This window comes from Stigmatopora nigra, chromosome 16 (genome assembly GCF_051989575.1).
Source record: "Stigmatopora nigra isolate UIUO_SnigA chromosome 16, RoL_Snig_1.1, whole genome shotgun sequence".
NCBI lineage: Eukaryota > Metazoa > Chordata > Actinopteri > Syngnathiformes > Syngnathidae > Stigmatopora > Stigmatopora nigra.
The window spans coordinates 3,029,280-3,052,267 of record NC_135523.1 but is presented as its reverse complement, the minus strand read 5'-3'; the positions used below and the strand labels follow the sequence as shown (position 1 = coordinate 3,052,267).

The following is a 22,988-nucleotide window of genomic DNA, read 5'->3' as shown; positions in this document are numbered from 1 at the left end:
ATGTGACGAATATTCTTGAAAAGTATTGTTTTTCATAACGACGGATCATTGCTTTCATGTTTCCATGTATTATAAAATACGTTTTTATTTTCCAATCTCAATACATATAAGATTTAAGATTTAAAAGATCCAAACGTTCAGGTTCTACTTTAAGAAATAAAAAGAAGAGCTAGAGGGAAAAACTGGGTGATCATTAAACAGTGGAAAATAATTCTCGTCGTTTCCCCCTTTTTAGTAACAGCAATTGTATTTTTTTTCACTGTGAAGGTGACATGATGGCAAAAATACCTATTTTTGTGGAAGATTTGTGAAACATTAGTTTGATATCAAAATCGTAACATAAGAGGGTGTTACGCTGTCATAGTTCGTGTGAAAACAAACTCACCCAATGTTCCCAAGTTATGACAACGAAAAGCTTATTCAACAAATATTTCGTGAAACCATGGAAAATTAATTATCCTTAGTTGTAATTTTAATGACATAATCTTGGTGCTAAATAGTTTGATATACACACACATTTTCTATTTTGTTTTATTTGCTTCCTCGACTTTCTCTGCTGCAGGGAGCTGTCGCTGTCTTTTACGACACTTTACGACAGTGCCCCCCGTGAATACGACGTCGTTACCGAGTAAAGTGCGTCTCTTTGGAGCAGATACCGGCTGAGGGAAACGCAGCATCAAGAGAAAGGAATATACTTTGACGCTCGCTTCCCTGCCCGGACTACCTGAGCTCCACACTTCCCCACCGGTGCACCGCGAGCTCTCGGTTAACTTGGAGCGGACGCAGGGCCGAGGTAAGAAAGGGCCACGCCGGGGAAGGAAACTAGCTGAATTACCGAACCGAGCTCAACGGGAGTAGCCTAGTTGCCTCCCGAAACGACGCTTTAAAAAAAAACGAGGAAGAAAGGGGACGACGCGTTCCAGGCCCCTAAACAGAAGTGGGAAAAAATGGACTATGATTTCAAAGTGAAGCTGACCGGCGAACGAGAACGTGTCGAGGACCTGTTTGAGTATGAAGGATGCAAAGTGGGCAGAGGCACCTACGGTCATGTTTTCAAGGCGAAGAGAAAAGATGGGTGAGTACAGAAAGGATTGTGGGTAAGCGAGGCCTACGTGTATGTCGACCCTGTTTATTGACGACTTCTTTTTGGCTTCTTTTCAAACTCAAGAAAATACACTACATATTGTTAAAAATATTTTACATTTAGTCCACTTTTGCACCTGCTTCATCGAATTTTAACCGTTCCTAAGTGACTTCTATATACTTTAACTCATTAGCTACCATTGAGTTCATGTGTTGACACTACTGATCCAATGGCAGGTGCACTTCAGTTACCATGACAACGATTAAAACCCTCAGCTAATTCGATTTGATTATTCAACTAAACAAAAATCAACCTCCCTTAATTTTACACTCTAGGGTAGGTAAACACAGTCATATATACTGCAACAAAAGAAAATATTACTACCAGCTGCCAAGTGACACCCCCCTTTTACCCACCTTCACCCCTTTACGGTGGTGTGGTTGCTCAGCGTCTCATGTTTTCATAGGAAGGACGACAAGGACTACGCCCTCAAACAGATTGAAGGCACCGGCATTTCCATGTCAGCCTGCAGAGAGATTGCGGTAAGGGTTGTTTGTTTTGGTTGTTATTATTGTGTTCATAACATGACGACATTCCCAATGGCGGCCAATTACCTGCAGATCAATTACAATTGCCTTCACCAAGCAATACATAAATGAGGATATTTTATACAATCAAATTTGTTTTTGTGTTTATTTTTTACAGCTGCTGCGAGAACTGAAGCACCCCAACGTCATCTCGCTGCAGAAGGTTTTCCTGTCGCACGCCGACCGCAAAGTATGGCTGCTCTTCGACTACGCCGAACACGACCTCTGGGTAAGTTGACAATTCCAGCTGGGGTACATGTGTCAAAGTGGTGGCCCGGAGGCCAAATTTGGCCCGCCGCATCATTTTGTGTGGCCCGGGAATGTCAATCATGAGTGTTTTTTGTCTTGCTACAGCACATCATTAAGTTCCACAGAGCATCCAAGGCCAACAAAAAACCACTTCAGCTTCCAAGGGGGATGGTCAAGTCTTTGCTTTACCAGATCCTGGACGGCATTCATTACCTTCACGCAAACTGGGTCCTTCACAGAGACCTTGTAAGCCGATTGCAAGGGGGAAGAGAATATTTTGGGCTAGCAAAAAAAGAAAAAAAAACCAAGGCAGAGCGCAAGCATCACTTTCCTCTGCTTCCATTTAGTCACGCTTTTTAAATAACTCAAGTCTTTTCAGTGCGGTATTTTGTTTGGAGTCAATACATTGGATTTCTGCACTGTACTGTACAAATGGGATCATGTTGCCGTGTTCTTAAAATAACCCCAAACAACTAGGCTAATCTTGTCAAGGGATTTACATGAAACCCTTTCATCTAAGGCTGTTGTTTTATTTTGTCCGCTAGAGGGCAATGATGTAAAGCTATTATTAATTGTTGGTTTTTTTTCTCCTCAGAAACCTGCAAATATTTTAGTGATGGGGGAAGGGCCAGAAAGGGGGAGAGTAAAGATAGGTATGGATGCATTTTTTGAGAAGAAATTATTTGGGTTTGTTTGTTAATTAATTATTTTTGTCTTTGGCGCAGCTGACATGGGTTTTGCCCGTCTCTTCAATTCACCGCTGAAGCCTTTAGCCGATCTCGACCCTGTGGTCGTTACGTTCTGGTACAGAGCACCTGAATTGCTGCTGGGGGCCCGGCACTACACCAAAGCCATTGGTGAGTTTATTAACAAATCCTCAGTGGCGTTCTCTGAGCACAAAATGTTGTCTTGCAGACATTTGGGCGATTGGCTGCATTTTCGCTGAGCTCCTGACATCCGAACCCATATTTCACTGTCGCCAAGAGGACATCAAGACCAGTAACCCCTACCATCATGATCAGCTGGACCGCATCTTTAATGTCATGGGTTTCCCAGCTGGTGAGAGGGTTAGGGTTGTTCCCAAAATATAAGACATTACACACAAAAAAGTAGAATTTGTGTACTTAACTGCTTCTATTGGCACTAATGTGCATTGAGCAGAAAAGTCTCAAACAAAGAAGAGTCTACTTATGTGAGAGCAACATTTCCGCCTATCTTTTCCAGTTCAGTGGATCAGCCTGCCTCTTCTTGTTTTCTAATTCATCAGTGAAGAATGTTGTTTTCCTTTTTCAAGGGGAAGCAAAATGTATTTCCCTCAAAATTGCTGATTACCAGACCTAAATCCAATTGAACACACTGTTCTCCCACTGAAGAAAAAAACTCTCACATTAGCGGAATCTTGCCGACTTTTTGGCCATTAGATTATTTTTGAAATAGTAATCCAGTCTGTAGAAGAGAACTAAGAATGGGAGGGGCTGGGTTTCGTGACGCACTATAATCCTTCCTTCATCTTGACAGATAAAGACTGGGAGGACATCAAAAAGATGCCCGAGCACTCCACGCTGATGAAAGACTTTAGGAGGAATACGTAAGTCCGCCTAGCCGGCCGATACACTCGTCAACGTCTCCTCCCGACATTTTAATACGGTCCCTTTTGCCCCATTCCGCCTCTACAGATACACAAACTGCAGCCTTATTAAGTACATGGAGAAACACAAAGTCAAGCCAGACAGCAAAGCGTTCCATTTGGTAAGCAGAAACGCACAAGAATATACACGCAAGGATCTTGAGTAACATTTAAAAATATGATTGACAGCTGCAAAAGCTGCTAACCATGGACCCAATCAGGAGAATCACTTCGGAGCAGGCCATGCAGGATCCCTACTTTTTAGAAGAACCCCTTCCCACATCCGAGTATGTTTCTAAATTGTACCAAAAGTCCACCCAATATTCATTTTTATTTTTTTGTCTGCAGCGTATTTGCAGGATGTCAAATTCCTTACCCAAAGAGAGAATTCCTGACAGAAGAGGAGCCCGAGGACAAGGCAGACAAAGTAAGACATTTATATTATATATATATAACCCTAAATATATCCTTAAAATCAAACAAATTGTTGCTGTTTACCCTTAGAAAAACCAACAACAGCAACAGGGAAACAACCACACAAACGGCGCTGGGCACACTGGCAACCCCGACAACAGCCACGCCCAAGGCCCGCCTCTGAAAAAAGTGCGCGTGGTCCCGCCCACCACTACCTCAGGTGGCCTCATCATGACCTCAGACTACCAGGTAACCCTTCACCATGACCTCAAAATATCCCAAATCTGCCAAAATTAACATCTTTAATTCCCTCCCCCTAGCGCTCCAATCCACACGCTGCCTACCAGAACCCTGGACCAAGCACAGCACTGCCCCAAAGCAGTATGGGATACTCCTCTACCTCCCAACAGCCTCCGCAGTACTCCCACCAGACCCACCGCTACTGACACACCCACACGTCAATACACGCCCCCCCCTTACCCATCGTCGCCCTCATTACCCCTGCCTGAAAGAATGTACTGAGGGACATGGGGCGCCCTCTCTGCTGCAGTACCCTCCACTTGTGAAGATATACAAGCAAACAGCATAGCACTGCTAGCATAAAAATGACACATGACGAACACAAGGACGGACCAGTTAACCAATCCGCCCGCCAATCGCCCGGTCTTCACATTTCCCCCCCGCCTACGTGCCCACCCCAGCCAGTAGCCCCGTCAATGACAAAGCCGGGAACGAGACTGAAAAGCTGCTATTTGACTGCCAGCGTCAACAGATTCCACGTCCGTCCGTTTGTCTCTTTTCCCAGTGTGACCCCGCCCCCTTTCTACCCAGTGGCGGACTTAACTAAGGGTGCTGGGAGGATGGCAAAGACCACACAACTATGGTGATTATTTTTGTGTGCGTTTTTGTTGTTCTTAAAGGACAAAGAAAAAGTGACATCGTGATCGGAGTAGTTTTTAATGTCATGGGTTTTTAAAATTGTGCTAAAGCAAGATCAGACAAATATGTGCAGTGAATGTAAAGTCTACACACCCCTGTTAAAATGCACAAAAAGAACAAAACTCAAGACAAGCAAAAAGTAGCTAATATGTTTAATTATTCATTGTACACAACCTAATATTTCCACCCTTACCAAACATACTAATTGTTCAGTTCTTACTAGAAATTCATGCTACCTAATGTTTTTCCTGTGATTTTTTTATGAGGACTTTCAGGTCTTTGTGATGTCACACTATTGCGCTTTGTCTTTGTGTATTTAAATCAGTCACACATTTTATTGGTCATATAATAATAATATATCTCACAAATACCTGATATGTAAACATTGGTGGGATCTTATGACTTTACATCCACTATACATTGGCTGTGGGCCTTTACAAATAAATACAACTAATCACATGGAGGATGGCAGATGGAAATGGATTGTACTCTATCGTATTGAAATATTTTACAAGTATCCTGACAATAAAAGTGGCGGCAGAACTACTTGGGGGGTTATGTAAAATGTCACTGTAACAACTGAGTCCTGCTCATCCATGGCTTTGAGCTACATGTCACATTTCATAACAGTAATTTTGGTAATGTTTGACAGTCCATCTTCTGGCTGTAAATTCTAATAAATATACTTTTGAAAGGGGACAAAAAAATCTGATCCTGATAAATGTCATAACAAACCTGTTTTTGAACACCTGGCAACCTTACCAACATAATCCCCTCAATTGATTCTCTTCCTTAATCTATGACACAATCTGATTATCAAACCTTTTTATGTAATTGTCATCAGATTTTACAATTTTCACTTTTAACTATAATTTAGTTACAATAAAATAAAAAACATACAAACAACGCCCAAATATTCACCGATTACCCCACCGTGACTACTCATTGTCATACATTCTGTATTCCACATTTGATTGGCTGCCACATGTGCCCATCAAGTGTTAAAGCCTTTAATTCGAGCTCTCATTGGTCCATTGGGCGTGTCCCTATGCTCAAAGGATTTCCCCCCGGAGTGGCCAGACAGGCTGAGGGGGGGATGTAATGTTAGGATGGCAGTGCTAATATGAGTATCTAACGGGACATGCGGACCGGCTGTTTTTTTTCTACTAATTCAACAACTGGTGAGGTCTTTATTATCATTTACTAAAAAAACTAGCCTCTCCCCTCATTATAACTCTGAAACGTGAATGAATATTCCCACATAATTGTATTTTTAACTCAGGACTCCAACCATTTGGACTAAGCTAGCTAACCGAGTGGTCATTCCTAGTAGTCGTGTTAGCTAAAACCTGCTTTAAAATAATGGCATATTTCTCGCTCGGCGTCCATTCCACGAGTGTAATTTGGCACCTATTTGTGTCTGGGGGAAACGGGCGGTGTAAACGCCCAGAACGACGGCGTCCGGCGTGGACTTTTACAGGCGGTGTTGGATGGAGGGGTGCCTCCGTTGAACAGATGTGGGTCAGCCCATCAGATACGGGAAGCACCGGTGCGGAACACTGATTGATTGCGGTGGCCATTATTGTGTGCGTGTGCATGTGCGTGTGTAATATGTGGGCGCGTGCATGTGGGGTATCTTTAAGAGAGGAGAAAGTACTGAAAGGATCAAATGGGAATGACAAGGCATGATGCTCATGTGACTGCATTGCAAACAGTGATGCTAGTATATTAAGCAGTCATAATATTGGCCATTATGTAAGTATTTTTTGTAGAAAATCACTTGTAGAAAACTCATAAAAAATGACAATAGGGTTTCTAGAATATTCTACTGAAAAGTTGACAAAACATTAGCCATTGTCACATATAGTTTGTTGACATGTTATATTGAGGTAACAAATTTAATGGTATGTAGTAGTAGAAGTGTCACGATACAATAGAAGTATTACAATATTTCAGGAACAAAATGTGAAAATCATCAAAATTGCAATGAAATGCTAATAAGGTTTTAAAATGTGTGCCTAATGTGTGTTTTAGGTTGTTCTGGAGCTCCTCGTCTGAATCAAATTGTGGCCGACTGTGACATCAGGAATTTTGTGTCGTCCAAAAAGGTCTGTATTATATCATGTTTTTATAAAATTGTACTACAAGAGATTTAATTTTTATTAAACTGAATTAACTTGCTCACCAGAACTAGGTATATACGCTTTAAAGCGAAATTCTTCCAGTTTGCTTTGAAGTAGCCATGTATTTTTCATAAGCATCCCCCTGTTACTATACTACAACTATTACTACTACCACAAAACTCGATTGTGGCAGCGATGAATATTTAACGACAGGTACAAGTGCCGCAGAAGGAATGACATCACGCATGTAGCAAAGTGGCAGTGACGCAATGCCACTTGCATTATTTACCAGGTCAAAACGCACGCCTGAAATGCCGGCTCATAAATTAACAAGTTCTCCGCCCTCGCTTCACATCTGGGGCCAAGTCGGCCATTTTAGAGCGTAAGATCTAACTCCTGGGTCACAAAAACGGCATTATTTTTCATGCTGTAATCTGATTAATTGTGATTCTCCCTCTGGTGTTCCTAATTTGGCCACCAGACGGCGGTATTTAAAGTTTGTTAAAGAGAAAAAAAATACATTGATATTTCATTGATATTTCATTCATTTTAATGAATAGAAGAGTCATTTTTTGAGCTGCATTCAACAAATGTCCTACCAGACATGAATAAACAGTCTAGCTGGGTTTCACAGGAAGAGGAAGCTAGTGAGAAAATTACTAAAAGGGGTTCATAGGATGCATGGGAGAGCTAGCGCGGTTGCCGTGTGAACGCAGCGCCATTGTCCCGGGAATCTTTTCAACACGGCTTCCCCCGAGGACCCTATTGCTACCCCTCCCCCACCCGCCCACCGCCGCCCCCTTACTTGAACAACATAAACACACAAATGTCACCCATCACTTTCCACTCACACACACATTGATTTCAGTGCTATTCCACTTGTCAAGCAAAATGGGTCTGACCTCTTGACCCCTACTTTGTTTAGAAATATTTTTATGATACATTAACGTTTTTACACATACTTTAATTTCAAGTCGTGCCCAAAAAGCGAACAATCGATAGTAGCAATTTCAAACGGCAACCTGTTTATGAGCTAGCTAGCTAACTAGCGATGATCGTTTTAGCAGATTTTAAGCTAAAAATTCAGGTGAAGTGCCAAAGGCAGTCTTTTGTTCTCCACCAGAGACAGAACTGTATTGTCCAAAGGGTTTGGACGGGAAGCAGAGAGGTGACACAGGAAACAGGAATAGGGCCGAGGCCGCCAAAATAGGAAGGGAGGCGCTGATGAGATAGCATGATGTAGTGCCATGTTTTTTGTTGTTGTTTTTTTCCCCTACTTTAACAGACGCCCTGAGGAAAGCGACATCCACATTTAAGAGCGTCTGTTTTCTATGCGTTCGTGTCAGGGTTCCAACTTGGCTGCTGCTGACGAGCAGGGCCAGGATTAGCCGGCACGCCGCGTCTTGCTAGGGTTAATGCTTTAATCCTCGCCGCCGGTGGCCGCGGTGGGACTTCGAGGGAGGGTCGCCCATCGCCGTCATCATCCAAAACGTTGGATTTAGTGGTCACTCTACACTGGTGATCATTAGAGAGATTTGGAGATTTCATTGATTTAAGGACAGCTCCACCCTGTCGTACCACTAGGGTAATGCCGCCTGGCGGTGTTTTTTGGTATTGCAGAATTGAATCAATTTCTTGATTTAGTGTGTGATATTTTGCAGTAGCATTTAGATTTTTTTTCTTAATGTTTTCATTTTATTACTCTTTTTATAATTTATTTTTTCTATTATATGCTGGAATTTTATTAGAATTTTATTTTTAAGTATATTTTTAGTTCATTCTCTTAACTTAATAATTTTGCCCAAATATTTTTCATATTATTTGCTACTATTTTTACACTTTTCCATCCATGTTTTTTCTCAAACATTTTTCCTTTTTTTTTTTTGCAGTCGCCACCATGCCGCTGGTCAAGAGGAATATCGAGCCGCGTCATCTATGCCGCGGGGAGCTCCCCGAAGGCATCGGCAGCGAGCTGGAGTGCGTCATGAACAACACGCTGGCCGCCATTATCCGCCAGCTCAGCAGCCTCAGTAAGACACACGTCGACTTAGGCTGGCAAAGCTCTGACAGCTGCCTATGTGTGTGCGTGTGTGTGTTCTTTTTAATTGACCCACCGTCAGTTCAGCAGAAACTATTTTTTTCCTCTTTACAGCTGCGTGGGTTAACTTTCATTTTAAGCGCTCAAACACACACACACACACACACACACATAAAACACCCAGAGGTCAAAGTTTAAAGGGCTCAACACACCACATCCGGGATTTTTCCTTCCGCAGAATATTTTGTCCCAAAGCCCATCCTGTCAGTGGGGGGCCTGCAAATAGCCCCCTCCCCCCTGCTTGGTATTTCCACTCTAAGCTTTCCATAAGCTACACTTGCATTAAAATTGTTTATTTGGTGATCAGTTAAGCTTGGAAAAATGGAGACATGGCGTCTTTTCATGGGTTTGAATTTTGTTTTTTTGACCAGGCAAACATGCAGAGGACATATTTGGCGAGCTGTTCAAAGAGGCCAATACCTTCTACCTGCGCGCCAATTCTCTCCAGGACCGCATTGACCGGCTGTCCGTCAAGGTTACGCAGCTAGACTCCACTGTGGAAGAAGGTGGGGCATCTTCTTTACTTTATTTTCTCTTAAGTGGACAGTAGGGATGAAGAAATGTGCTCAAATATTATATTTGAGTTCCAAAAGACACAATAAATGGCGTCAAATAGTTTTTGTTAAATAATATATTTCAATTGTTGTGAATTTTATCTTATATTTTATTTCTTAAAGTTTCCTTGCAAGACATCAACATGCGCAAGGCCTTCAAGAGCTCTACCATTCAAGACCAGCAGGTGGTGTCTAAGAGCAGCGTGCCCAATCCTGTCAAGGAGATGTACAATTTGAGTGACAAGCCACCGCCCCTCAGCATCCTCTCATCTTACAGGTTGATGGAAACAAAAACATGGCATTTATAGTCATCCATAATATATCCACAATATATTTGACCTTTTTCCTTTGTGCAGAGATGACAAGAAGGAAGCACTCAAATTCTACACTGACCCATCTTACTTCTTCGACCTGTGGAAAGAAAAGATGCTGCAGGACACTGAGGACAAGAGGAAAGAGAAGAGGAAGCAAAAGGTCTCCAAATCATCATCGCTCATCCTCCTCATAGTTTGATAAACGTGATTAAAAGACCCTTTTTGTCCCCTCGAACCCAGGAACAGAAGCGTTGCGTGGACGGGACATTGCAGAGAGAGGTCAAGAAGGTCCGCAAGGCCAGGAACCGTCGGCAGGAGTGGAACATGATGGCCCTGGATAAAGAATTGAGACCAGACCACCGTCACACCATACATAGAGATAGGGGGGCTTCTTCTGAAGGCTCCATGTCTCCAGAGAACAGGTAAGGAAGGGGTTAAGTAAGTGTAAAAATCCTATACATATCAGTCAATGTCCTAACCATACAAATTTTGACTTTATAATCAGGGCTCACGGCATGGACCTCCACCACTACCCCAACGCCATGAACCACGCCGGCCACGCCCACACCTACTCGGGCCCGCCTCCCAGCCTCCTAGCCGCCCAAATGGCGGCGGGCCACGGTCCTCGCGGAGGAGGCGACCACCACCACCACCACCCCGACGCAAAGGGCAGGCCGGCGGCTTACCAGGGCGGCACTCTCGGGCGGCCCCACCACCACCACCAGCATCAGCAACAAGTCCCTCTACCGCCCCCACCTGCCGAGGCTATGAATGGCGGCTCCACGTCACTGCCTCCATTGGACTACAGGTAATTCGACAAACCTGGTCCAGCTCATACAAGATTTAGAACTCAAACCTTGTTTCCTGGCAGCATGGACGGTTACGCCAACACGGGCCCTCCACCCCCACCACCGGCGCCGCTCATCCCCTCCGCCCTGACGGCTTTCGCCTCGCCACCCGGAGGCCCCGTGTCGCCCGGCGGCTATGCTCCGCCCCCGCCGCTCCTGTATGGTGGTCCTGCCGCGCCACCGCCACCCGGACCCCCACCGCCTCCTCTCCAAGGTGCGGCGCACAAAATATCCTCGCCGGTGCCCATGGAGAGCGGCACAGTCACCGACGCGAGGAGTGACTTGCTGGCAGCCATACGCATGGGTATGTTGAAATCATAATAACCATAGTTGATGACATTTTAAAAAGCTATTTAATGGAATGTAAAAACCATACACAACAACAACAACCACTCACCCATTCCCCCTTTTCCCCTCTATCTACCACTAGGCATCCAATTGAAGAAGGTTCAAGAGCAGCAAGAGCAACAAGCCAAACGTGAGCCAGTGGGCAACGACGTGGCCACCATCTTGTCCCGCCGCATCGCCGTGGAATACTCGGACTCCGAAGACGACTCAGAGCTGGAAGAAAACGACTGGTCCGACTGAAGCGCGCACTCACCCACGCCATCCCCGTAAGAGCAGGGCTCAAACCCCGTCAAGCCCACGTAGCTTAACCCACGACCGCTTCCCGCGAGCGTCATGAGTGACCCCGCCGTACCCGTTGTATCGCCGCACTCACCCCTCGCGTACCATTTGATGTATAAACCACATTTGAAAGTGTTAGATTGAACTAGAGATATTCCTCTTGAGCTAATCCCTTCTTTTTTTTACTCGACACGATATTATAGATGACCAGGTAGAGCAGGGCTGGGCAACCTACGGCTGAGGATATGAAGAAAATCAGGAGTTGTTGCATCTATACACTTTGGCCACTAGAGGGTGCTTATGAATCTCTTAGGATACTTGGTCTATTGTGACTTTATCGAGGTGAGTTAGTGCAGTCTTCCAAAATATCCCAAATATCTTTTTATCTTTATTTCAAGGGCTGTTAAAAAAATGACAAAAGAGCGCTTAATACAATACTTCTTGGAAATTAAACTTTTGGGAGATTAACTCTTTAACTGCCAAAGCACAAAACAGCTATTTGAATGTAAACAAAAGACAAGCACGGATGAAATATTTTTTAATTTTCATTTTTCAAGCAAAAGGGTTAAAAATGATAGACAAGTAAAATAAATGGCTGAATTTTTAAATCCCCCAAAAATTACTGTGCCTTTTCACGAAGTCTTGAGACTTTTGGCTACTACTAATACACCTACTGACCAAAATTTAACATCGCAGGGTACAACTATTCTTAAATATTAAAATAAAAAATAATCTGTAAAAATATATGATCCATAAGCTCAAATTCCAAAGTTGGTTCCTTCATTTCCCAATGCAAAATATAGGAGTAGCTATGCTTTAAATGACCTTTGCAAATGTCCCTAACGGCTCCAAAATGGCTCCACGCATACTTGTGTATCTAATATAGAGGGAGGGAGATTGCCCAGGCCTGCTGTAGACAATGACCAGGAAGTAAATGTACTAAAAAAAATGATGGAGTCTTCAGGCTGTTTTGTGTATACGATCCAGAGTGAGCTTTGTAACCCCAGAGAGTAATAAAAAAGAAAAAGAAAAAACATGAATGGAGCACACTGTCGTCACGCGTACTGTACCTGGCTCTCCCCTGTTTCCATAGTGACGGCAGCCTAGTTGCTATGGTGACCAGATCGAGTGCAGGATGGGGGGACTTCGACAAAACAGGCGTCATTTGTTTGCGTGGTTCTTTTTTTAATAGAAAATTAACTAACCAAAGCAATTAAAAATACAACTAGAACACTTTGGAAAAATAGACAGCACACACTTGACACAAATGCTTTTTGTTTTTTTTTTCCTTTTTTAACAGTTAAATTAGTGCATGTCGATTCTCATTTTGCAGATACTTAAATTGTGCCATCGTGATTCCCCCCCACAGCACCCTCAGCCCACCAAATAAACGACAATAAAGTGCATTTCACATTGAAAAACAACACATGATGCTGTTACTATGGCAACCCCCCCTCCCCTTAGACATTCAAAAGCCACCTTTAACCATCATATTAGTTAGTTCGAACCACTTCTAGCCCCTCCTTAAGTTTACAATCACGTCCACAGATAAATGTGACAGTCTTTTGCTATTCTCTGGTACAAAAGCCCTTTTCGCCCCCCATTTTTAGGGGAAAATTCGACACGTACCGAGAGGGGGGGTCAAAAAAGTGGCGCGATCCAACTCCTATCACAAAGAGTGACTCCTTTGGTAGCACCATGCACGGTGGTAAAGTCCCCCCATTTGGGAAAGCATGCCTTATTTTCATTATTTACACAATGTCATTTGAGAAAAGAAACAATTTGTGTGTCACTACAATCAGGAAAAAACAGCGCTGTGAAGAATTCAAGCCGAAAAAAATAGAACTTTTCAATGAATATAACAAAATAGACTTTTGTCATTGTCGTGATGTCAACATAGATGGGGGGGCACTATCCAAAATGTCTTCCGGCCCCCCCAGTTTTAGCTCATAAGATTGTTAACCGAGGTCATCTGATTTATTCCATCCTTCTTTCGCTTTGGCTTCAAGTTGCGGCGCTTTTTTTAGTGGTGGAACGCTAAAAAAAATGGTGGTCATTCTGTCTGGGTGGATGAGGAAGACTGGCATCATCATCATCATCATTGGGAGCAGCAGCATCCACGAAAAGGTAAAAAAATGAATAAATCCAAAGCGTAATGTAGCGACACACTCCATCACATGCGGCCATGCAACTCGTAGCACGACAAACGTACACAAAAGACACTTGAGGTCACGACAACTGGGGCAGCTGGGGAAAAAAAGCCGCCACATAAAAAATGGCGGGCGTTTGTGCTGATATTATAGCATTCGTCTCATTGACATGACATGCTGGTTTTTGTCATTACACAAATGCAAAGTGAAAGCTGTAATTACGATAATTGGAGGGTTTTTACCTTTTTACCTAAACCAAAACATTATGTAATGACATTTTAGGACAAAAAATAATAATTACAAATAGCTGTAGGTTGAGATAAGTACTCGGTAGGGTTTGATTCAGTGTTTTTTGGACCTTGTTATTTAAATTATTTAATTTTTTGACCTTGTTGTTGAGTGGAAACCAAAACTAAAACTGCTAATTTTATTTTCTGAGCTCACATAACAAAGCAAGAAATTAAAATATTTTTTTTTTAAGGTAGAAGCGCATTTTGCAAACACTTTTGTCGTGTTGGCTGTGCGGGAAGAATCACTGGAAGGGGTGCCGTGGATGTTATTGCTGTCGGAGTATTGCTGCGCCTGTTAGAAAATAACTACCGTCCAAAGGTTAGTTATTGCTGACAACATAAAAAAAGATATATGGTCGGGAGCTCTTAAACATCCTAAAAGCAGATGCACCACTTTTAGAATGACTCCATTAGGGAAAGCACAGTCACTGTATTTTTCAAAAACGTTTTTTGTGGCACTATATGAGACTATTTTAGCAACAAAAATTAATTACAGCTAAGATAGAGCTGTAGTTTGAGATATTACTCAATAGGGTTTGTTTCTACTTTTTTTGACTTTAATATTTTAACCAAAACGACAATTAGATAATCACGAGCGGCCATTTTGACAAGATAACTTTACTATGGCACTTATTAGAATGCTGGGAAATCACCATGACAACCTTATGTTGTTTTTTTTTAAATGGAAAACTGAATTTGGCCACAATGGGTTAATTTAAAAAATAATAATAATAATTCCATTGATTTGTTATTTTTACAGCTGCCCTCTAATGCAAACTTCAGACATGTTAGCATTCAAAAATCCAAGCAAAAAAAAAATGTCATTGTTTTATAGCCTCCAGAGATGGGCGTGGTCAACGGTGGGGGGGCTTGGGGGTCCGCCTTTATCAGGATGGCGCCCAAGAATCCAGTAAAAGACGAGAAGAGTGGCGAGGCCGCCTCATTTACACAAGAGAAGCCGGCGTCTATTTTTAGCACGCCGCACCTCTTTAGCTTGCCACGCACGTTCGGGGTGGGTGGCGGGAGGGCGGCAGGCTGGGGGAGGGAGGGGGGGGGCTGCTCCTGTAGACTTTTGATGCTGCCGGAAGGGGTGGAGGGCGGGGGGGATAGGCCTGCGTGCCGGTTGCCATCGTCTGCCTGCTTTTTAATCTGCCTTTTCAGCGACCAATAATCCCAAAGGACGAACACGTGGCGGCCCAGGCCGCCTGGCTCGCCGCGCCGCCGGAACATGTGATGTGCGTTCTCCGCAGAGCGGGGCGAGGAGGGCGGGGCGGACCCCAGGGTGGGCAGCATGCAACGTGGTTGCTCTCAGCAGTGAGGAAGACAGAAGGGGGAAGAAAAAAAAGAAAAAATACTTGGGTGATGTTGAGAAATCCATCCGGGTCCACCCTGGGATCATCTACCCATCTTTCATCCATAAGGTCTGTTTATTCTTCTTAAACCATCCCATAATCTTCTATTTTTTTGTGTAATTGACCCTAGGTTGACCCTCTCTCAATAGCTACCCAGCAGTGACCCACTTCAACCCTCTTATGTGACTCAACCCACTTTGGCAACCCACTCTTGGCGAGAGCCAATCACAGGGCACCGCCACTCTGCTCCAAGAACCCAGCGGTCGACGAGTGGCTCCTCCTACCCGGCTGCGGGGGTCACCCAGGTCAACCCGCGCTTTCTGTCACCTCTCACCCGGGTTAGGGCGCCCCCACGTCTCTTTCACTCTCAAATTCCAGGTTCCATCCGGCGGGGGCGGGGCTAGACGTCGCTGGGAGTCCGCGCCCGACGCGCCACCCCGGCGGGGACGCATCCGCAGCAAACCATCCACAGCGCCTTCTGGATCTCCTGATTTCGGAAGGCGTAGATGACCGGGTTGATGACGGAGTTATAAGTGGCGGGCACCAACGTGGCGTAGGTATATAGCGGCGGGTAAGTGTAGTCGGCCACTAGCGAGTAGACGGTGAAGGGCATCCAGCAGGCGGCAAAAGTCCCCAAGATGATAGCCAACGTGGAGACGCCCTTCCGTGTGGTGACGTAATGCGGCGAGGCGGCTAAGAAGTGGTGCTGTAGGGCGATCTGGTGGGCGTGGCGCATGACAATCTTACAGATCTGAACATAGAGTTGCAACATGAGGCCGAAGAGGAGCAGGAAGGAGACGGACAGTACGGCCACGTTGTTCTTGGTCAGCGGGCGAACCACGCTACAGCTGGCTTCCTCGGCCAGGCAGTTGACCCCCGTCACGGGCAGCAGGCCCAGGCATAGTGACAACCCCCATAGCAGCACCAGCATGGTGTAGGTAAACGCCGCCGTGCGCTCCGAGTTGTATGTCAGCGCGTAGTATAGCGACAGGTAGCGGTCGATGGTGATGGCCAACAGGCTGAAGACCGAGGCCGAGAACGAGGCCACCACCAGGCCCACCGTCAGGAGCTGGGCCGAGTCCGAGTGGAGGAGGTAGGCGCAGGTGAAGTGGAGGACCAAGCCCAAGCCGGCCAGGAGGTCGGCCAACGCCAGGCTGCCGATTAGCAGGAACATGGGTGCCCGTAGGGAAGGGTTCTGCCAGATCACCAGCACCACCAGGGCGTTCTCGCAGGCGATCAGGGTCCCGGAAGTGCACAGGACGATGTCCCACGGGTTGACCAGCAGTGGAAGCTGGCGGGGAGACAGGGACTCTTCGGCCGGGAAGGTGGACGACACGCTGGCGTTGTCCGTCGATCCCCCGCCGCCGACGACGGACCACGTCGTGGGCTCGGGGCTCGGCCAATCCGGGGTAGCCGTTGGCCCTTGGCTCATCGTGGCCCCCGTCTGGAAAGACAAATGGTATTTGACCCCCTTTACCATCACAAATTCATTCTCATCCTAACAACGTCAACTCATTAATGGACATCAGGCCCCGACATAATGACATGACCCCCCCCCCCCCCCCCATTCCCATCAAACTTTTCATCTGGCCTATGGAAAAGGACCTCACAAAATTCTTATAAAAAACGCCATTTCCCAAAACGCCATCTACAAGAGCGTGCATCTCGCCGCAGATGGACCATTCCATCAGCATGACACGCGGAGGGCGTCGGAGCACGTCGGCTAACGGAACACGAACACCGGCGGAGGGAGGCCGACGCACAAAGTGGCCATATGTTAGCGCCGCGGCTATTTCTAAGGATGCTTCAGCGGGAATGAAAAAAAAAGGGGGTGGGTGGATCAACCTCCATTGGAGGGTCCACGGGTGGTCTTACCTTGAGACTTGGTAAAGCTGGAGCCGTTCAGAGGCGACCGTCTATGTCCATGGCGGCGGAGGAAGCTGTGGATGGAGGAGAGGAGGCGGGATGGAGGGAGGTGGGGGGGCGGCTTTCTGTCTTTGGATTGCTGATGCGAGGATGGGGACAGAGAGGAGGAGGAGCGGAGGACAAAAAAAGGAACGCATACTGCGGCTGCGTGGCCGGATGGGAGGGGCCGGATTGTAACCATGATGGGGAAGATGGGAGGGGCCGGATAGCGCCATGATGGGGAAGATGGGAGGGGACCTGCGTCTGCAGGAGGATTTTTTTTTCACTTTAACCTTTTCATGCGTGAATTTGGACTTTTTGGGCATTGGGGTTTGATGCTATGACCTTGTTATGCCACTAGGATTCCAAAATAGGTGAAATCCCCAATGTGGAAAGACTACATATGTAGTTTAATGTAGCAATATTCCAATTGTAAATAGTCTACCTTAGAAAAAAATACATCTATTATTTAGTGAGTATTATACGGCTTTACATTTGAGGGAAAAAATAGAACTATCTTAGAACTACGGGGCTATTTTTGTCTTTTGTATCTAGTCCTGATGACTTATGTCCCAATTTAAATCTGTTATGAGAAACTTTCTCCAGAAGGCAAGCACCTACCTACCCGCAGGGACTCAAGCGATTTAAAAATAGCTCTTGTTGCAGCGCAAGTGTAAATCTGCACCACTGGGGGGCGACATTGAGCAACTATGAGTCATCACTGTGACTTTGAAAGAAAAAGAGAGAGATAGAGCATATAGCCTCAATACTGGCTTTATTTATTTTTCTTTAAAACAGAAAATGATCACGATTCAGGCCTCCTCCTTGGCTCCCTCACGTTAAACTCACCAACACCTACAAAACGGTATCAAAAGTGCACCATAGTGTTATTAATACATCTCTGACGTTTTCCGATATCATTTTTTGGGGGGTATATTTATACAAATACCATTCTGTACACTGTAGAAATACACAATCCATGTCGCCCTTTGTTAAGTATCTTAGTTTATGATCATTCATTCGTCCCTCAAAGTACAACGGCACTCAAAAAAGAAAAAAGAAACGTCTGTACAAAACAGGCACGCGAGCGATGCCTTTAAATGTTTACGCCAACGTTAAAATGTCCATCTTTTCTCTCCATTAGTCCCTGGACTGGTAGAAGAGGATGTAGCCCGATTCAGAGTTCTTGGAGATCTCCGAAGTGAGGCCATAGAATTCTTCAATGGCCTGGGCGTCGATTTTCTGCACAAATATAGAGGACGATATTTATTTGTCCACAGGAGGGCGTAGTTTCATCCAAAAAATAATCGACTTTATTTGTTATAGCGTCAAGGTAAGAGTAAATTCCTTTTTTTAAGGTCAATTTCAAAATGTTATGTTGTTTTTTTACACTATATATTTTTAACATTTAAACAATGTTTAAAATGTTTAAACTTGAGCTCACCTCCACGATGTCGTCGTCAAACAGCAACCAAAAGTCGTGACTTTTGACGATGGCGATGTAGTGGCCTCTATTCGGACCGCTGGAAAAACAATATAAAGATTTGTGGGTCATTTTACCAATCAAGACAGAGTAAAAAATCTATTTGCCGCGCACCTCCCACAATGCACCACGACGGCAACAAGGTCGTAGAGCCTTTCAGGATTGGTAGCGTCCCCGGATGTGTTGAAAAGGCGGAGCTCCAGCGGGAAGACGACACGATACGACAACTTGGTGTAACGTTGCAGCTGTTCCATGTACTTGAAGCGCTTCAGGTGCAAGGCCAGGATCATTGGTAGCTTCTTTACGCGCATCCTGAAAGCAGCCATCAAAAAAACATTACGTGCTAAATTTCAACTAAAATGCGGGACAAACTAACCTCTTATGCGCTTCCTGTTTGCTCCTACATTCTTCACAGTAATATTTATACTCGCTGCAAAGCGTCTCCGTGTTGCTGAAGCCTCTGAAAATTTTTTTTTAACTTTAATTTCTTTATTCCAGGCACAAAGATGGCGGTCATTACCTGAGGCAGTGCGTAATGGAGGTGTTCTGTTCTACGTCTACGGAAAGGTCCAGAAAGTCCTCGTCTTTGCTGCTTATCTGGAAGGAGAAGAGAATTCCCCATCTCGCCATTGGACTACTCTGCCGGAGTTACCTACCGTTTCGCAGGTGAGGCAACGGGTCTCATTGGTTAGGGTGCCCTGAAAAATCTCATGCACCCAAGTGGGCGCTGGCGTGGCATTGCTGTTGTTGTTCTGTGAGTCCAAAGTGCCGTTGGCTAGGCGGCCATTGGTCTTCTCCAGCTTGCGCTCCTCCTGGAGAAGGTCAGCGATGGTGTTGAGAAGGTAGTTTAGGAACTCATGGGCGTCTTGTTGCATGTAGTTGTCAAACAGTTCTGCGTGGAAGCAAAACAAAGTCATATGGAGGGTTTACATTCAATCTGAATGGTAAAACTGTAGCTGTCTTTTTCTTACCGTTCTCTTTTCGCAGGCGGGTGATGAACTTCTTTGGCGGTATGACTCCGACTTTTCTCTTCTGGTTAGCGATGCTGTGGAAGAGGTCGGCCAGGCAGGTGAGCAGGTTTTCTTTTCGCCGAGGCTGCCCGCGATAGGCTAGGATCTTCTCCCGGAATGGCCGGCAGAAGTAAAGCGCCTGCAGCACCGAGTTGCAGTAGCAGGTGTTCCCAAACTGGAGGTGGGGTTAAAAAAAAGATCAATGCATGCAAAAACTAGGGGGAAATAATGTATGTGTACGTACGTTGACGAGGCCGAAGTAGTGCTCGTTGACCGGAAACTGCTCAGATCCAATCTCTTTCTCCAGAGCAGAGGCATTGGCGCCCTAAAAAATGCATCATTATCGCATGCACAAGTGAATAGACGGCTCTTAATAGCATTTGTTACCATGTAGAATGGGTCACAAGGAAGTGAACTCCCTTGTGACTTCACAAATAGCCAATTGTCACAGAAGAATGGACTCATAGTCATAGAATGGAGTTTATAGTCAATACACAATCTCTGGGGAGACTTTTGCGACAGTGACTCTCAGTTTGCGGCAAAACAGATTTTTTGTAAAAACAAAACAGTTATATATTCACGACCTCCAGTTAATGTTTATGTTCATCTTTTTCGTTATGTGCTTAACAGACCGTTAGCCTAATTTAGACACAAATTGTGGGGCGTTCAGGTGCCCGAGGAAACCCGTAAATGCGCTAAGAGTGGACTCCACAACTGCGCAGCTGATGTTCAACCATGTCGTCATTGCCTCGCGTTCAGAATACTAAGTAGCTTGTCCAAGAGGTCAAACATCTCATCTAGCGAATACTCAGTCTAATTGAAATCCACGCGACGATCGCCCGTCTTTTTTCCAGTTGGGTACGCACAGCGGTTTGCGAGCTGTCACTCGTATGACTGCTCGTTAGCTTAGTGTTAGCAAGGTGGCTAACTAGCGCCCTTCGCTACAAACAAGGGCTCGAGTGGTAGGAGTATCAACTTACACTGTGGGCTGTATGGGCGTTCGATTGCAACCAAGACACTCACCATGGTACATAAAGAGGCAAATTTGGAGAATGTCATTAGGATTTCCATTCAGCCAGCGCCATTTTCCAAGTACTCCGCCTCGCTCTGTCAGATAGATAACCCCTCGATGACTGCTTTGCTAAAACATAGTCGTAAGAAGCCCAGGCAGCGGACACGGCCAGAGGCTAATACAGAAAAAGCGAGAGCATTCACTGCACGTTACTTCCGCATTGGACATCTGGCCAAATCTACGTGTAAAGATCTGGACTTATCATAAACATAATTATACAATACATTAAGTTTTTGAAATGTTACATTTTAGAGGAGAAAATTACTCACGTTGTGTTTACTGTAGTGGAAAAGTTCACTCCTTTAAAATAGCATTGATGACCAAACACATCTAGTTTTGTTTATCTGAGATCTATGTTTGAGTTATAAGACAGAGATTCCCTTCAAGTTATTTCCTCTTTGGTGAACACAATTTGCGAAATTATGCCGTGTTTTAATCTTTTTAATCATCTAAGTATCTATCAATTTAAATCGTGTACATATTCGTGTTTAACATGACTATATGATTGCATTGCCTTTTGAGGCACAATACACGTTTGGCAAGCCCAGCAATGTAAGGATTTATCAAAGGAACAGTATACGTTTTATATTGCACGTCATTTAGATTGCTTTATCATCACTAACAGAAGTCAAGAACCCACTGTACTTAATTGATACTTTTACAAACAGGCATTTTTTGACGTTAAATAAACTCATATTTTTGTTCAGGCGATTTCCATGGCATCCCTACTTTTTACCCAACAAGGCGGGGCGTCTGGACCGCAGAGTCCTCTCTCACCATACCCGCCATCTTGTTGTGACTCGGGGTAAGATGTTCTCCGCTTAAAACCTCAAATTCACTTATAAATAATCTTGCAAAGTCAAAATATACGGCCGCGTATGTAGCACAATATCTCCATTGTATGTCAAGTGTATAAACTTCTTGAAAATTCTCTGGGTAAAGGTTATAAAACCCGCAAAATGTAAGCCGCAGCGGCGGCGTGGCGGCTCCCATGTGGGCCTGGAAGGCAGCGTTGACGCATATTTTTGCATCAATTCACGTTTAAAAGTCATAATTCTGGGTTGCTCGTGACAGTTCATGTTGCCTAATAATGCACAGAAGCTTATTTTGTTGATGTTATACTTTGTTATTGAGAAAGGGGGAAATAAAATTGTTATAACCGACTCGGGAATTCAGTCATTAGCAAACCTAGCAGTCTGTATTCATTATATTCATATTTTCTCAGTAATCAGAAATCATGACGAACACAAGAGGAAAGAGGAGGGGGACCCGGTATATGTTTGCAAGGCCGTTCCGCAAGCATGGTGAGTGTTTTTTTTCCTCTTAGTTTTGTAGGTACACATTCTAACATCTGAGCATTTTATACTAAAATTCCTCCAAATTTGACAGGCCCAATTCCCCTGTCCACTTATATGCGCATCTATAAGAGGGGTGACATTGTTGACATCAAGGTAACTTTTTCTCCTTTAATATGATCATCAACTGAGGTATTAACAATCGTGATATCTCATTTTGACAGGGCACAGGTACCATCCAGAAGGGTATGCCACACAAGTGCTACCACGGAAAAACCGGGCGAGTTTACAACGTCACCCAACACGCTGTTGGCGTTATCGTCAACAAGCGAGTCAAGTAAGTTAAAAAAAAAAATGATGGGTACGGAACCCCGTAATTCACTTTGCCACTGGGACGTGCATCGTGTCCTTTGTGGTCATTCATACGGGGGAAATTAATCGGAGCTTCCAATGTCCGCGGCTTCGTTCATCTCGTCGAAGCCGAGGCGCTAGCGAGGTTCTGACAAAAAAATAGTCATAGGGGAGCTGGTTTTTAAATTTTGGATTTGGCAACAGGGGCAAAATCCTGGCTAAAAAGATCAACGTGCGTATTGAGCACGTGAAGCACTCAAAGAGTCGTGACAGCTTCCTGCAGCGCGTCAAAGAGAACGAGAGGAAAAAGACGGAAGCCAAGAAGAACGGGACCTTTGTGGAACTCAAGCGCCAGGTAGGAAAAACGCACCAGAATGTCCTCAGTGCTGATGGGTCTAACTTTTTAACGTGATCATCCACAGCCCGCTTCTCCTCGTGAGGCTCACTTTGTCAGCACCAAGAAGAACAAGCCACAAACGCTGGAGCCCATCCCTTACGAGTTTATGGCATAAAGTGCTTACAAAAAATCAAAATAAAACACATTGTTTGTACACTATTGGCTCTGGTCGTGCATCTTTTCTTAAAGATGTTTGATGAGGGTAAGTGCATCTCAAAT

At 44.7% G+C, this 22,988-nt stretch overlaps 5 protein-coding genes across 8 annotated transcripts; 3 read left to right on the top strand and 2 right to left on the bottom strand.

Moving 5' to 3' along the window:
* Positions 1-582: 582 nt before the first annotated feature.
* On the top strand, positions 583-5,363 carry cdk8 (cyclin dependent kinase 8). The gene is made up of 13 exons (XM_077736366.1): positions 583-1,075; positions 1,551-1,626; positions 1,790-1,900; positions 2,026-2,166; positions 2,516-2,573; positions 2,646-2,777; positions 2,836-2,979; positions 3,439-3,508; positions 3,597-3,669; positions 3,737-3,834; positions 3,896-3,974; positions 4,052-4,210; positions 4,282-5,363. The coding sequence occupies exons 1-13, from the start codon at positions 948-950 to the stop codon at positions 4,405-4,407; spliced, it is 1,395 nt and encodes a 464-aa protein (XP_077592492.1). The 5' UTR covers positions 583-947; the 3' UTR covers positions 4,408-5,363.
* A 587-nt stretch (positions 5,364-5,950) lies between these two features.
* wasf3b (WASP family member 3b) lies at positions 5,951-12,888 on the top strand. Of its 3 annotated transcripts, XM_077735625.1 has the most exons (11): positions 5,951-6,081; positions 6,935-7,008; positions 8,913-9,053; positions 9,493-9,627; positions 9,799-9,952; positions 10,032-10,149; positions 10,230-10,411; positions 10,495-10,797; positions 10,861-11,141; positions 11,268-11,451; positions 11,668-12,888. In XM_077735625.1, exons 3-10 carry the CDS (start codon positions 8,921-8,923, stop codon positions 11,423-11,425), a joined length of 1,464 nt encoding a protein of 487 aa, XP_077591751.1. In that variant the 5' UTR covers positions 5,951-6,081; positions 6,935-7,008; positions 8,913-8,920; the 3' UTR covers positions 11,426-11,451; positions 11,668-12,888. The 3 variants fall into 3 exon arrangements, with proteins under 3 accessions (XP_077591751.1, XP_077591748.1, XP_077591749.1); XM_077735622.1 differs by having other exon boundaries at positions 11,268-12,888; XM_077735623.1 differs by lacking the exon at positions 5,951-6,081 and adding an exon at positions 6,336-6,449 and having other exon boundaries at positions 11,268-12,888.
* Positions 12,889-14,957: 2,069 nt separating this feature from the next.
* Positions 14,958-17,248, bottom strand: gpr12 (G protein-coupled receptor 12). The gene is made up of 2 exons (XM_077735620.1): positions 17,132-17,248; positions 14,958-16,700 (listed from the first exon to the last, which is right to left on the bottom strand). Exon 2 carries the CDS (start codon positions 16,686-16,688, stop codon positions 15,657-15,659), a length of 1,032 nt encoding a protein of 343 aa, XP_077591746.1. The 5' UTR covers positions 16,689-16,700; positions 17,132-17,248; the 3' UTR covers positions 14,958-15,656.
* A 671-nt stretch (positions 17,249-17,919) lies between these two features.
* On the bottom strand, positions 17,920-21,259 carry usp12a (ubiquitin specific peptidase 12a). Of its 2 annotated transcripts, none has more exons than XM_077735618.1 (10): positions 20,996-21,259; positions 20,678-20,761; positions 19,899-19,979; positions 19,616-19,829; positions 19,301-19,536; positions 19,165-19,241; positions 19,021-19,104; positions 18,759-18,956; positions 18,606-18,684; positions 17,920-18,403 (listed from the first exon to the last, which is right to left on the bottom strand). In XM_077735618.1, exons 2-10 carry the CDS (start codon positions 20,723-20,725, stop codon positions 18,302-18,304), a joined length of 1,119 nt encoding a protein of 372 aa, XP_077591744.1. In that variant the 5' UTR covers positions 20,726-20,761; positions 20,996-21,259; the 3' UTR covers positions 17,920-18,301. The 2 variants fall into 2 exon arrangements, with proteins under 2 accessions (XP_077591744.1, XP_077591743.1); XM_077735617.1 differs by having other exon boundaries at positions 20,678-20,841; positions 20,996-21,256.
* Positions 21,260-21,396: 137 nt separating this feature from the next.
* On the top strand, positions 21,397-22,928 carry rpl21 (ribosomal protein L21). Its single transcript, XM_077735621.1, has 6 exons — positions 21,397-21,531; positions 21,952-22,030; positions 22,116-22,177; positions 22,246-22,358; positions 22,577-22,727; positions 22,795-22,928. Exons 2-6 carry the CDS (start codon positions 21,964-21,966, stop codon positions 22,882-22,884), a joined length of 483 nt encoding a protein of 160 aa, XP_077591747.1. The 5' UTR covers positions 21,397-21,531; positions 21,952-21,963; the 3' UTR covers positions 22,885-22,928.
* Positions 22,929-22,988: the final 60 nt, after the last annotated feature.

Bases quoted from the DNA above. Each gene is read 5' to 3' on its own strand.
- usp12a (XM_077735618.1), bottom strand. From the start codon at position 20,725: ATGGAAATCCTAATGACATTCTCCAAATTTGCCTCTTTATGTACCATG. The intron at 18,685-18,758 runs GTGCGCGGCAAA...TTGTTTTTCCAG, and splicing joins GTCGTGGTGCATTGTGGGAG to CGGTCCGAATAGAGGCCACT. The intron at 18,404-18,605 runs GTGAGCTCAAGT...ATATTTGTGCAG, and splicing joins TTGACGACGACATCGTGGAG to AAAATCGACGCCCAGGCCAT.
- gpr12 (XM_077735620.1), bottom strand. From the start codon at position 16,688: ATGAGCCAAGGGCCAACGGCTACCCCGGATTGGCCGAGCCCCGAGCCC.
- cdk8 (XM_077736366.1), top strand. From the start codon at position 948: ATGGACTATGATTTCAAAGTGAAGCTGACCGGCGAACGAGAACGTGTC. The intron at 3,509-3,596 runs GTAAGTCCGCCT...CCGCCTCTACAG, and splicing joins AAAGACTTTAGGAGGAATAC to ATACACAAACTGCAGCCTTA. The intron at 4,211-4,281 runs GTAACCCTTCAC...CCCTCCCCCTAG, and splicing joins TCATGACCTCAGACTACCAG to CGCTCCAATCCACACGCTGC.
- wasf3b (XM_077735625.1), top strand. From the start codon at position 8,921: ATGCCGCTGGTCAAGAGGAATATCGAGCCGCGTCATCTATGCCGCGGG. The intron at 9,628-9,798 runs GTGGGGCATCTT...TATTTCTTAAAG, and splicing joins AGACTCCACTGTGGAAGAAG to TTTCCTTGCAAGACATCAAC. The intron at 11,142-11,267 runs GTATGTTGAAAT...ATCTACCACTAG, and splicing joins GCTGGCAGCCATACGCATGG to GCATCCAATTGAAGAAGGTT.
- rpl21 (XM_077735621.1), top strand. From the start codon at position 21,964: ATGACGAACACAAGAGGAAAGAGGAGGGGGACCCGGTATATGTTTGCA. The intron at 22,031-22,115 runs GTGAGTGTTTTT...CAAATTTGACAG, and splicing joins AAGGCCGTTCCGCAAGCATG to GCCCAATTCCCCTGTCCACT. The intron at 22,728-22,794 runs GTAGGAAAAACG...GATCATCCACAG, and splicing joins TTGTGGAACTCAAGCGCCAG to CCCGCTTCTCCTCGTGAGGC.